The 14,313-nt window shown below is 49.4% G+C and overlaps 1 protein-coding gene across 7 annotated transcripts in view; it reads left to right on the top strand.

Annotated features, from left to right (window-relative positions):
• Positions 1 to 14,313, top strand: part of LOC148321986 (uncharacterized) — a 56,708-nt gene that overhangs the window by 22,087 nt on the left and 20,308 nt on the right. For 5 of the 7 annotated variants that reach the window (XM_088317984.1, XM_088317985.1, XM_088317986.1 and 2 more), the window contains one exon: positions 8,658 to 9,271. In XM_088317984.1, the coding sequence (XP_088174110.1) occupies positions 8,658 to 8,832 (175 nt within the window). In that variant the 3' untranslated portion in view covers positions 8,833 to 9,271. Of the gene's footprint in view, positions 1 to 8,657; positions 9,272 to 14,313 lie in introns of those variants that run through there. The other 2 variants (XM_088317983.1, XM_088317982.1) reach the window with 1 other exon arrangement.

Below are 14,313 nucleotides of genomic sequence, written 5' to 3'. Positions count from 1 at the left end.
ACTTTGGCTGCCATAACAGTAGCGAATTTCTTCTTCTGTCCTCCGCCGTGACAATATTTGTCACTGCCCCCTTGTGGCAGAAATGCATCGACGTCGCAACGCCGCCCTCGGGCCTTTTTCGAAAAGTGGCTCATTTGTCGCAATTCATGCGCCGGCTTCCGGACAAAAGCCGAGTTGGTTTTTCTTGTGTGCACATATCGACTGGCAAGTGTTGTTTGCGCTTTTGGCCTCCGCTCACGTTGTTAGCTCAGGGCAGGTGAGTGTTTGCCGACTTTATGAGGTCGGCGTACAGTGCGGTATGCGGCAGGAATGCACCGCGTCCCATTTGTCATCGACTCGTATTGTTGAGCTCATCCGACGGGTACATTTGGTTCTGTTGTTCCCGACAAGTGACAAACCCATTTTGAAACACACACTCTTGCTGGAGCAAAATGAGAATCCGTTTAGCGTGCCAAATGCAAGTCGGGCCGGTCAGCAAACGTTGCCATTGCCTTGAATCGGTGGTCATGAAATCCAATTTGGCTTCGGCAAACGGCCTGCTCGCTCGTTCTCATGACACACACTCGAATTAGACACGTGAAAAAAAAAATTGTGATTGAGCAGAATCCTTCTCATCAGCTGTGCGCATCAAATGATCACAGCTGGGCACTTGACCCTTTATTTGCCTGCCGGTCTGTCCCTCGCCCTCCGGCCGCCATCTCGTTCCGTTCCGGCCTTACTCATAAAAATTGGCGGCCCTCGACTCCGATTCGTGAGCCGGAATAAAATCAACCTCCGGCCTTTGTTAATTGAACCCTTTTTGAAAAGTTTGTCACCACCCGACCCCCGGCCCCAAAAACGGGCGTCCGGCTGGGCCGAGCGGTCCGGGACAGACCGGCCCACTTTGTGAATGACGAAGCCAAACACGGCGCCATGTTGAGCTCACCTTAGCGTGCCGCTTTGTCGCCACATGCGCCGCAGTCACCCGTTGGCCGCCGCGCTCCGGAACCGTCTCATGCTGCTGACAATCTCCAACGACAATTCCAATCTTGTTTTTCAGTTCGCTGCCGTTCGGCACAACCTCACCGAACTGAAACGGAGAGACTTGCGGACTGCAAACGTTTTGTGGACATTCCCGATTATTTCCAATGCCAAAGCGAGTTCTGTGAAGAAGAAGAAACCCAAAACATTTCAATGGCATTATTTGTGATGATGTGCGAAGGTCTTCCTTTCCTTTTTCAAGCTTTGCGCACGGCGGTTGGGCGTCTTTCGGCCCGCGCCGCCATCTGGGTGGTCCACACGGCCGGCTTGTCCGTAATCCTCCTGTCCCATAAATCAGTGTCCGGGCTCGGGACGGGAGCTGATGCTGTGTGACCAGTGGAGCGAGGTCGGCGGGCGGCGGGGGGGGGCGGCGGGGGCGGGTGTGCCTCAAGGCACTAAGCCGAGGCTCCGGACGCTTTTTGGCCGCGGCCGTCTTTAAAACAACTCGTCATGCATGCTTGACTTCGGGCAAGCGTCCTCGGCCAGCCGCTCGCTGTTCTTGCGTCTTCAGAACTTTTTTTTTCCTGCCTTATTGCAGCTCGCTACTTTCAATCAGCCGGCCGGCGGCTCATTTGGGCAAATTCCCGGGTCGAAAAGATCTGGAATTTGAGATTTGAGATCAAAATGGCCGTCTTCCTCCTCATCAGTTTTTTTATTTTTCTTTTTTTTTTAGGGGCAACAATAACATAAATAAACGTCAATTCCAAGTGCGCCTTCCCGCTGCCCGGTGCTCGGGTCCAAATCAAGTCTCTGTTGTGACGAAAGCCAAAATGGCCCAAGATGAAAGCGGCGTGGGCGCGACGAGGACGGCCTCTTTGCTGCGCTTTTATCTCGGGGGAGGAAATTGCCCGCAATTGCGTGCGGACTCGCACTCCCGACGAGTGCTCGGACCTGCGGCGTTGGTGAACATAATAATGCTTGCAATAATAACGGTCGCTTGAAGCCCGACGGCGGAAGAGAAAAGAAGCTCAGATGAAAGGCGACGAGGTGGACGGATCGACACGCTCGCGTCCAAACAGACGCCGGTGCCGATTTTGACCCCGTTGAAACGCAATTTGTTCTTTTTTTTTTGCCGAGATCACAGAAATGTTTTTTTTTTTTTTTTTATCCCGGCACCTCCGTGTCCCTCGCTGAGTGCAATTTAGTTTGACGAGCAGGTGGTCTCGCCAGAGCTTCTTGGCTTTCAGGCCGAGTCGCTCGTGTGGGCCGGCCGGGATTAGCGGTGCGGCGGATGGAGCGGAAAAGTCCCGCATGTGTTGCCGATGCGAGTCGCGAGCATGCCGAGTGCGCAACCAAAGTTATTTGGCGGCTAAGTCGCACCCCAGATGGCTTTTGTGCGGCGCTCAGCGGGCGAAGAAGGCAACGCAATTCAAAATTGGAGGGCGACGCTCAGCACATCGCACATGCGCTCGTGTCGAGGACTTTGGAAATGTGACTTTGAAACGGGCGCTGGCCTCCCTACGAGGCGTTCGCATGTCGGCCCGCGTGGTCCCGTTCCAAAAACCAAAAGGCGTCCGTTGCGCGTGAGTGCTCGTTGGTCTCGACGTGCCCCGCGATTGTCTGACGACCGATCCGAGGCGGACCGAGCCAAAGCGGCCGGCGTAGGACGGGCCTCGACCCGGAAGAGGAGAAGCGCTTCCGCAAATTGTCACGTGTTTGTAAGCGAGGTTCCCTCGAGGAAGAGCGAGCCGCCATTTGCAAGCGACGGCGGCCGGAGTCGCGATGCCTCGACCTCCGCACTCGGTCGGCTTCACTTGACCTCGACGCCACACGCCGCCGTCTCATTTGCGTGCAAAAATGAAGCTCCGTCTCGGAACGCTCTTCAAACTTCACGAGCACTCGATGACGAATCCTTTTTTTCACGGTGACGGAAGATCGCGCCGCCGCCCGCACGCGTTGGCTCGGACGATTCATTGCATTGATGCGCCGTCTCCGTTTCCGTTTCATCAAACAAATTGATTTGCGGGAAGTGGCAAAGCTTGCGATTTGTTTGCGTGATTGTTGCCGTTTGCATTTGTCGCCTTCACGCTCGTGTGGCAGAATTGGTCGCGACAACGCGAATGCCTGGAATTGTCGTCCAAATACTTTTTGTCTTTGATGCTTCGTGAATGCTTCATTTGCCTTTGGCTCAGTTTTCGATCATTCATCACAAATGTGATATTGTTTGCCGGAAAGAATATCCAATGTTGAAAAAAGGCCTCGCCGTCGGATTCTTTCCTCTCGTGGTTGGTTGTAACGCTAAAATTGTGCCGTCGCCTTCTTGCCGATCACGCGTCTCGTGTTGATTGGTAACGTCAACAAACGTTTTCTTTTTGACTTTTGAATCGCCGCATTGCAAGACCTCAAAGTGCGATTACAAAACGTGCGCGTGATTGATGGCATGCGCATTCGCTTGGGTCGCTGATGTTTTCGTTTTGGGAAGCGGAGAAGCATTTTTCTAAGCATCTGTTCAAAACACGCCAAAACTTATTGTTTGGCCCTTAAAAGCTTTGAGGGCGGAGGAAGACTGATGGCTTTTTTTTTTGGCCCTTGTTTCCCAAGAGGCAGGCGGCGTCTACCCGCTCTGCTGAACAGGATCCAGACCCCGTTGGGGTCTCGTGCAGCCTCGAGGCGCAGAACTGCGAATGGTCGTCATTTGTTTATCGTGGATGACATTTTGCCGATTGGTAATCCTTGACTGGATTAGCCTTCATGTGTTCCTCATTCCAACTTTCTCCAGCCATCGCAAGCCCTGACTTTTTTTTTTTGGTCAGCTCAACAAAAGCTGTGCCAAGAGTCACCAATATTTCAAAAAAATGCAAACATTTTCCTTTGGAGTGTTTGGAGCAGACAAACAAGAAACGTGAACGCATTTGAAGCTGTCTCCTACTTCCGAGCACTTGGAACGTCAAATTTAGATTGACGACTCGTAAACTAGCTGCTGAATGCCCCCCCCCCCCATCTCCCTTTTTTTTTTTTTTAAATAGGCACTGCCAGAAAGAATTTTCTCTGCGGTCTTTTGAGCTGAAGTGGTCGCAGTCGAGTGTCGCGGGGCGTCGCTTAATTAGCAGCTTGTGCAAAGATATGCTTGGCTAGGCGTCGCTTCCTCAATGGCGCGTCGCACCAGTTGTCCTTTTTCAAATTGTGCTTTAATTGGCTGGCCGGTCACAGGCTCTTGCCTTCCAAATTGTCGTCTTCTGTGCTTACCTGCGTGTGCCCGTTTTTGTCAGTCACAAAGCAGATGTTTTGCTTTTGGGCTTCGTCTCCGTTTATGTTGTGGCAATATTTTCGAAGTTGCTTTCTTTTTCTTTTTCTATTCATTGGCGCCTTGCAATACGAGTACGCTTTATTTATCAGTTGGATTGTTTTTGCTTTGCTCTTGTCAACTCAAACCACTTTCACCAAATAGTGAACAACAGTTCCAAGCAATTTCTTGCCAAAATGAACATGAAAGAAAAAGAATTTCTTCACCTCATCTCGCCTTTCCGTGTGCTAGCTTCAAGCTAAAGCTAATTATCGTCTGCGAGAATGCGCTAACCGTACGGCGACCATATAACGATCCTCGTACGAGCGGCGGACGGATGAGCTGACGTCTCGATGAGCAGTCGATGCATCTGTCCGTCTTAGGCGAGCGTTCATTCTTTTGAATTTGATTTGATTTCATTCCCACGCGGAACCGAACGCGGCCTCCGCTTCAGCAGTCCTGTGCCGTCCTGTGATCCCACCATGGGGTGGAGATGACTGCGGCTCACGTGACTCCGCCCGCTCGCAACCGCAATGGGAAACATGTGCTTACTGAGAGTGGGTCGGGTTCGGGCCCACCGTGGGAGAGACGCTGTTTACCTTGACTGCAAAACTAACATTTCTCAGCTCCCGCGGGCACGGCCGCGCCGCTCGCTACCTCTCGACGGCCTTCAAGGAAAAAAAAAAAGAATGACAGACGATCCATCGGCGTCATTTTGTTGCCGACAAGATAATAAGCCGGCACTGTTGTTGCACGATATAATTGTCACTTCACTTGTCAGTCGGGACAATTTGCCACTTGCTTTTTTTCTTTTTTTTTTTTTTTCCCAACCAAAGGATGTGGACGGCATCGTAATTTGTAATCGTTTTTAAGTCATTTTTTTCCCAAACTGAAATTTGGAGCCGATTGCGTTGTTCCCAACAAAGCTTAAAGCCCACGAGGGACGAATCTGTCCCGATTTGTCAATTCAATTCGTCTTTTCTGTTGTTCAGGGACGCCAAATGGCGAGCTTGAGGGCAAGAAATGCGCTCCGGATGAACACTTGGCTTGCGTGGACCGCCGCGTGTGCACGTTAACTCGTCATCCGAAGATTTGAAAACTCCACGTGAGGTGGGCGGAGCTTGACTTTGGGATTGACATTTCCATTTTTCCGATTGAAATTTTGGCTTTCGGCCGCTGGAGGAAAACGACCCGTTTGAGTCGATCTTGCTTCCGGTTGAAAACCTTCGAAGGGCACCGCGTTGTGCGTGGACCATTTTGAGACTGGCCAAAACGACCCGTTTGAGTTTTTCCGGATGAGTTTTGGCTTGTTGATTGGCGCCGCTGTTGTGAAATGACTTTTTGATTAGCGGCGCTGAGCCTTGTTGAAGTCTCGTTGGGGGGCGACTTGTACTTCCTCGCGTGGTCTGGTTTTGATTAAGTTCAACAGCGGCAACGTTTTTACACGCTCGCTCATGAACATTTGTCGCTGTCCCGTGAAAAAGACGCATGGCCAATTTGGTCATTTAAAAAAGAAAAAATTTCAATCATAAAAAGGACAGCAAAAAGGATGTCGGCTTTGCACTGACAGTTTTTCGGAGCGCAGTTGGTTATTGGAGCTGAAAAAGTTTTGTTTTGCGAGTTTGAGTTTCAGGCCAGGCTCAGATGTTCCTTCAAGTTAGCGTCGCGAGCTCGCAATTTAAGAAAGTTTCGTCTTTCAACGTTTCCAAGTTGCACTTTTCAAATTCGGCTTTTCAACGTGTTTTCATTTTGGGCTTCAATTCAAACTTGTTCCCCCCCAAAAAACAAAACGTGTCGGTTGACATGACTGCTTGAACGCGCGTCTGCATTGATTTGTCTTTGCCAAATATTTTAGTTTTGCCTGCGAGAAACGCAACGATGTGGCTCACGTTTGCCGTCGCGGCTTTTCAAAGCTTCCTCGAAAGTCGGCAAATTCAAAAGCGTCGGAAAGAAGACGGCTTTGTTTGGAACTCTCGTTTCCACATTTGCCACGTTGGCAACTAATCAGAAGTCACGTGGACGATTTGAAGCGTTTGCGAAAGTCTCGCTCGACTTGACAGCCGCTGCCGGATTTTCCCGTCAATGTTCACCTTTTCTTGTTTTGATTTTCACTGAATTGTGGGAGGTGGTCACGTGACACGCGAGCGTCGGAGAGGAGGCGACGTTCGGTGACTGGCGTCGCGGGCGACCGTGCCGGCGAGACCGCGCGTCGGGCGGGAGGCTCCGATCCCGTCCGGCGTGTCGGCGGGCGGCCCTTTTTCATCCGACACACAAAGGGCCGCAGATTATGAGCGCAAGCTCATCAAGACCCTCAAAGCGTGAGCTCATTTTGGGGGACTAAGCCGAGCGACTCGCGGCGTCGAGCTCCCGCCGAGCCGCGGGAGCGTTTGCCTGACAATCAGCAAGCAATGCGAGAAAAGAAATTGGCGCCGTGGTGACCTCGGCCAGGTGAAGATCTTTGAGAAGACGCGACGTCGGGCAGTTCATAGAAACGTGACACGCTTTCAAACGAGGGTTTTAAAGCCGCCGTTATTCAATCATTTTTTTTCAGCTGGGAGTGAACATTTTCGGATTTGAAAGCTGCGTTGGGCTTTTCTCCCTCCGACAGGAAGTTGTGAAATTCGGTCTTTGTGTCACCGGGGCCCGGCGCTCTTGTTGCCAAGGAAACGAGTCTGGGACAAAAGCAGTTTGCGAAGGCTTGACCGCGCTGACGCCGGTCCAAAACTGGTCGTTTGCTTCCGAAACATGTCCGCTTGCATCCAAAATGGAGTCCAACCTGAAATGGAGCCAAGCCGCCACTTGGAATTGCCAAGACGCAAAAAAAAAGAAAGCATCGCCTCACATCGGAGCCCGAACGTGATCGGCGGAGAAAAAAAACCCTCAAAGCCGTCCGGTGAACGTTTGCGACCTTGAACGACCCTGACGCCAACGTGCATTTTGCTCCCCGTTTTCGCCAACGGTCTCAAATGTTTGCCGCTCGGCTTTTAGCATTTTAAGCTTCCGGAGTCGCCTTTTGGGTTTCCAAGTCTAAATGAGTGTTTCCATCAAAACAGGATTTGCGCTAGAAAATATCAAATTCAAAACATAAGCCGACGTTCGGGATACAAATGAGCAATTTAGCTGAAAAGCGCAAATGTGACGACGTCGACGTGTGCTTTCGGTCGTTTTCAGATGCAATGGCGTTAGCGAGCGCGATCGCGGTCGGCCTGATCTCAATGACGTCGTTTCATCCCGCTGCTCCTTCTCCAAACCGGCAAACGAGCGCGAGCGCGCCGCGTGCTCGCCGGCCGATTGTGCGCGACTTGGCCTTTGAGAGTTGAAGTGACGACTGCGCTGCCAAGAATGCGGCGGCGCGGCCGTATCGCCTTCAGACGCTCCGACGGTGGCGATACGGCGCCTTTGCCCACCGTGGCGCCGCTGACCTTCAAAGCACCCTCATGACGCCACGTCATGGCGGGCGCTGTGTACGTGCGCCACTCACGGTTGATGTGGACGTGCCCCAAGCATGCTTGCCTGCAGATGTTCCTCCACCTGTGTGAGCGTGGCAAGTTGCCCACAAACAAGCACCCTCGCAGGCTTGATGAGGGGAGGGGCGGCCATAGGGGCTGCACCCCCCCCCCCCGGGGCATTCGCCAGCGTGCCGAGACGGCGAGGCAGGTCGGGACGCGGTTCCCAAAAGAGGAGCCACAAAAGGCCGCAAATTGAAACGGAAGCGCAGTAGCTTGAAAATGGTTTGACATTTTTCAGGATTTGCACTTTTTTTTTTTGAATGCGTTCTTATTGTTGGAATGTATTTGGGTTCCTTTTAAATATATGAAGAATTTGTCAAGTGCAAGATAAGAAAAAAAAACCAAAATAAATCTAAAGATAAAAATGAAGGGCATTTTTAATTCTGCAAATGGAAGATGGAGTTTCATTTGGTCTTTGTTTTGTTTTTTGAAATTTGCAATTTGGTTTGTATTTTGTGAACGAAAATATTTTCCAATTTTACTTGTACAGATCAAAGAAATTCCGAGTCGCAATGCGATTTATTTTTTTTGCAAGAGTCCAGCCGAATGAACTTCCTCAAAAGCGCTCGATGCCCTTGAGCATGGCACCGAGTCCTAAACGACGTCGCTCGTCGTCAACAATTCCGCACCTTCGCGGTCGGCGTCAACTCGAGCCGCATCGTCACAGTTGCTCATTCGGACATTTTGAACGTTTCAATTGAACGACGCCATCAAGCAAACGCATCTGAATCACGATTGTGGACTCCACGACGACGTTCGCTTCTTTGGATTTAGTTTGTTGGAAGAATTGCACAAGATGCTTTTGGATCTTTTGGGGGATATTTGTTCATCTTTTCATGTGTGTTTGAGCCCGTGTGCTCATTTTGGGACGCGTTCAATCATTAGTTTGTGTGTTTTGTTTCTAGGATCACGAGTAAATCCCACTTTGGACGCCACGAGCAGATGTTTTCTCCTGGCGAGGCGTCCGACAGCACGCGCTCCGTCACTGACAACGTCGCTCTCAAGAGCTTCTTGGAGCGGGAGAAGCTTCAAGGAAAACGCGGCAGGGCGGAGGCATGGATTCCATTTCTCAGACATTAGGAAAGAAATCAGGCCAGCTAAAAAAGGCAAGTCGAAACGGCCGCAAGTGATTGCGACGGACATATTGTTTGGCGTTTTTTACGTCGAGCCTGGATGAATATTTTGCCGCCCACACATCTGCTTTTCATACTCGAAACGCGTTATCCGGTTGACATCAACAAGCGCTGGAACTGACTAAGGAGAATAATCGGTCGTTATTTGCATTCTCGTACGAAGAACCGAGCCAGTTTTTAGAGCACGTTGACTGGTCGAGGCCGTGTCCTGGAGAGCGCTGTAAAAAATTCAAAATAATCTCAATAAACTCCCGTGCTTTGCTGAGCGCTTTGTTGCTCATCAATTTCAACTGAAAACGGCAACAAAAAGGAAGTCAAAAGGAATTTACATAAGAAAAGATTTGTTGGCAATAAAATATGAATAAAATGCTGTTTGGTTTTTAAGACTCTTTTTGTATTTGTTCTTCTTGGACTGTCGCTGTTTGTTGTTGTGCTGTTTCTTGGCGTCTTGTGGACGTCGTGTTGATGATGACGCACATCTGAGCAAGATGGCCGCCACGTAGCAACGCAAGCGTTGGGCGGCAAACGCCAAATTGATCTTTTGAATGCCGTTTTGTTTGCAATGTTTGTCTTTTACAAATAGTCACGTGACAACTGGGGGGGGGCATCTTTTGCTCAAATGGAGTCAATTGGAATGAATCGAACCACAAGCGGAGTGCATCGTATCGGAATCGTTGTGTGATATCGTTTTGTAATCGTGTGATATCCTGTTCTTAAAAAACTACCCAAAAAATTGTTTTCTTTTACTTTGGAACTTGACAGTCTTGTGACAAGTCATCCGAAATGTCACACAGCTCATCCGAGCATTTGTCAAGAAAAAGTGGGGGATTTTTCTTTTCACAGTCCAAACATAGACATCTTGGGGGGGTGAGCCACATGACATCTTCATGGCCCCCCAAAACATTAGCATGACCACAATTCACCCTCCCACCACCCCTAAAACACAAACACACCCCCACACACCCACACACACACACTTGAGGCGAAAGATGACCTCCCAATTCACTGCACTTGTATAGTTGTCAGTAGAGCGGCTCAACAAAAAAGGTGACATCATTTTCTCAGGGTTTGATTGCCCCCCCCCCCACCGTGCCCCGGGATGACATCATGCAAGCCACCCTTCCCCAAATGCCTCGCAAACAACCAACCGGTATCGCCCCCTCCCCGAGCCCTCTTGGATGCTGTCGCCAAGGCAACCGGCCAAGAAATGGGCCAGTACTTGGCAGTATATTAGCGCTGCCTATCCCATAATGAGCTCAGGCGGCCATGCCTTTTGTCCGCCCACTAAACAATCATGGGACCAAAAGAAAGGGTGGGCAAAGTGCAAAGTCAGCCATGGTGCTGTTGCCAGAACTTTCTACTCAACAAAAAGAAAAACAGGAAAAAAAAACAAAAACTTCTCAATTTACTCTTTGAAAGCAACAGGAAGCTTGAGTATTTTTTTCTCCTGTTTTTTTCAGTTTTGGGAACATTTTTTCCAGTTTTTCTGGATATTTTTTCAGTTTTTGAAGATTTTCTCCCGGTTTTTTGACTAAATTTCTTCATTTTTTTCTGAATACTTTTTTTTTTGGTTTATTTTATATATATTTTATATTTATTTTATTTTTTCCAGTTTTTCTGAATTATTTACTGTTTTTGGATTTTTTTTTTTAAATCTGCATATTTGTTTCTTTTTTTCTGAATTTTTTTTCATTTTTTGTGAATATTTTCTTTCTGTTCTTTGGATTTTTTTTCAGATTTTTTTTTTTTAGTTTTTCTGAATATTTTCTCATTTTTTCCTCATTTTCCCCTGTTTTTCTGAATATTTTTCCCGTTTTTCATGAATGTGTGTTTTCTGTTTTTCTGAATGTTTTTGCCGCCCCTTTGGCTTTTTCGCATCGTGGTATCAGTCACCTCTGGCATGACGTCCGTCCACTCGCCTCTGGTGGGAATCAACAACTTTAGCGAGTTTCCGCTATCGAGTCCACTGTCAGCAGAGGTGATGAATTTCACTCTCATGTGTGATGGACTTTCCTTTGAGTTGTATTTGTTTTTTAAGGACTTCCTGTGTTCCAAAGGGTGCCGACTCGGGCTTCTAACTAGCATGAGAAGCTAATGTCGGTGTCTAAATCTCTTTTTATTGGAGAGGAAACGAAAGGCCGCTGCAACAATGTGGAGACTGTAATACGACCAGAGTCACTGTTTCAGTGTAGAACAAGACCCACAACAAATATTGGGGGGGGAGTGAATAGTGGTGCTATTGACTTTTGCCCCCAATATTTGTTGTTGGTTTGTTTTGTTTTTGTTTATCCGGGAAGCATCCTCGTGGCCCCCCGCCCCGTCGGCCCACCCCTTTGCGCACCACTGCTCTTCATCTATGGCTTGCGTAGCAAAAGCGCTGTCCCATCTGGGCAAGCGCCGGCTCACACACTCTCCATCCCGCTCTTAATCCCCATTGAGAAGTGTGTGCATGAGCGGGTGGGAGGGGGAGGGGGGTTGGGGGGGGGGGGGGGTCACAGTCCGGTGGGAGCACCAGAGCAGGCCAAAGGCTCCGCTGACATCCATGGGAAATGTGCGGCTCCATTCAGCAGTAATTAAGGGCATTAATGCAGAGAGGCGGGGGCTGAGGGGCCGGGAGGGGGGGGGGGGGGGGGGGGCTGGTTGAAGGGGTGTCACAGTCCAAATATAGACATCATGACAAAACGGAAAGGTCGGCACTACTTTCATTTAAGTGGAAATGAGCTTAACCTCGAGACACACTTTGAGATTTCAATCCATATTTCCATTGTGGAAAAATGTTGTCTCGTCCTGATTTGGATTTTTATTCTCTTGAATTTTTTTCACTTCTGATGCAACAACGATATGGCGATCAAAAGTAGTTTGAAAGCGATATCAGTTGAGACGATATCAGCAGTAGTGACACATTCTTCCATTGATTTTTTTTTCATCTAAAAACATTGAAAAAGCAGAACGAATTACCTCGGCAATGTGACATCCTTTTCACGCTTTTCCACTCAGAAAGTATTTCTTAATTCTTATTTTCTTCTGCCAGGCCCAGAAAGTTAGACATGGAAGCCAAACAGAGCCCTGACCTCAACCCCATGCAAATTCGTTTCTCTCTCCCCAAAGTTGTATTTTCTTTTTTTTCTTGTTGTTTAGCAGCTGATAACAAATGTTTTTCTCCAAGCGTGCGTCGAGAAATGTTCATGAATCATGCGCGTGACTTTTTCTGGCCTTTTCACTCCTGGATTCGGAATTCCAGCAGAGACGCCACCTCAAACACTCGGCCGGCTTTCAATTGCAATTGCCAAGCTGGCCGAAGCAATTAGGAACTGGTTTTTGTTTTTGAAACATCAAAAGATATTCGATCCCGGCTCCGGCCTTCCTGTTTGGAGTTTGCATCGTTTCCTCCGGGAACTCCCACATTCCCAAAACATGCACGGCAGGCACACTAAATTGAAAAGCGAGGATGGTCGTTCTTCTGTGTGCCCTGCGATTGGCTGGCAACCAGTTCAGGTGTCCCCCGCCTACTGGGGATAGGCTCCAGCACCCCCCGCGTCGCTCGTGAGGAGAAGCGGGACAGAAGATGGATGGATGGATGAAAAGATATTGGAACGGGGTGCGGAAGGACTGGACATGCAAACGATGGCGAGTAAAACCTTTCAAAGTATGAGCGCCTCCGTGCCAGCGGGCGCTTCTTCTTCGCCGTTTGACTTGACATGGGTCTCATTACGCCTCGGATGAATTTCGGCAGAAGGTGTTAAGCCGGCGGCTGCACAAAACTTGCGCCGAGGATAAAAGAAAGCGACGTGGGAAAAAAGAAAAAAAAAAGCGGCCACAACATCACCAGCGACACGACGCGGCTCATCTGACATCGTCGACGAGCCGAAGCTGCCCACGAAGATTTTGCGGCTCTTTTCGTGTTCGTTTTCAGTCACTTTGTTGCTTTTATTTTCTCTACATTTCTGATTCGGATTGAGATGAGCCCCGTCGACTGGAAATTTTTGGGCGAGCATGAGCGCGAGGGTCAAAGTTCCTTCTCGTCCACCCAATTTCAAACGGCGCCGTTCCTCAGCTCGCTGCATTCAAGGACTCAACGACGTATTGTTCTCAGCCTGAGAACACGCCGCCATTTTGTCCGCTCACACGCGTGACGGAATCCTCCTGAGAGGGCCGATCGGTAAACGATCCCGCGGACAGCTTTGCGCAGGTGAACTGTAAGTGAACACCGATCCCACGTGGGCACAATGCCAAGACTTTGGCCGCGCTGAGGACTTTTGTGGCGTTTGTCACCGTGAGAAAGTCGGGAAAACGGCTCCATTTGCCCTGGAGTCACGAGCTGACTCCTGCTATTTTCCAAACGATCTTCGGAGACGAGTTGCCCAAGAGACGTGCGAGCAGCGCGCTGGTCCACATTTCCAAAGTGTCCAATTCAATTAGAAAGAAAAGTCTGCGGCGTACTCTCGCACTTTGGTGAGCTTCCCACTTTGCGGCAAAGAAATCGGATCATTCACCGCGACCCCGCAACGTCTCCATCGTTTGACAAGCGCACGTTGGGAATGTGAAGAGGAGGCTTGATTTTTCGGCTCTGTCGCCCGGGCTGAGATTGATGCGAATGCGACTCAACTTCGCCAACGTTCCCAAATGATTCGGCTGCATTTCGCCGTCCAAATGGAAGTCGTGCCGCCGGTCAGGTGGCCGGCTGCGGGTCGGGTGACTGCCACCGGGCGGCACAGCCTCCAAACAACCCCCCCCCCCCACCACCACCAACCTTCACTCCCTGATCTGCCCAACGTGCTCCGGACTTAGTGAGGATTATCTCCGTTGCACTTCCACCCAACCACCCACCGCCTCCTCCAAGTTTTGCGCAGCCGCTTGCACGGACAAAAATACGACATTTGCCTTTCCAGTTTGGAGCCATTTCACGAGTCGCAGACCGAAAGTTTGCAGCTTTTGCTCGTCAGTCCATCAAAGTGGCCCTTGAGCAAAGTGATGAATTCAAAGCTGGAATTTCTCCAGCCTCAAAATAATTTGGGCCTTTGGATTGAAATTGAGATTTTGCTTTTTTTTTTAAATTTTGGCTCGTCTTCACACTGTCCAGACTTTTCCACACCGCCAGTTTTAAGAGATCAAATTAGCATTTGTGTTTGAGCACGAGGACAAGTCAACTTTTTGAAAGATCTGCCAAGAGAGAGTTTTAGAGTTGTCGCGTTGCTGCTGTTTGGCATCTGATCAAATATCCACGCTGGCGATCACTTGACTGTCAGTTTTGCGCTCGCGCACGTAAAGCGAGAAGGAGAAAAATCCCCACCCCCGTTCCGATGACAGACAAGTGACAATACCGGTTTTTCGAATTCAGGTTATAGTTGAGATTCCTTTTTAGTCTTCCAAGCGCTCACTCACGAGTTGACGCGAACATCACGGCTGCAAATTACTGAGAGCGAAAAGT

The sequence above is a fragment of the Idiotropiscis lumnitzeri genome, chromosome 15 (genome assembly GCF_059441095.1).
Source record: "Idiotropiscis lumnitzeri isolate Australia: NSW breed Sydney's pygmy pipehorse chromosome 15, RoL_Ilum_1.0, whole genome shotgun sequence".
Classification (NCBI taxonomy): domain Eukaryota; kingdom Metazoa; phylum Chordata; class Actinopteri; order Syngnathiformes; family Syngnathidae; genus Idiotropiscis; species Idiotropiscis lumnitzeri.
This window is presented reverse-complemented; position numbering and strand designations above follow the sequence as displayed.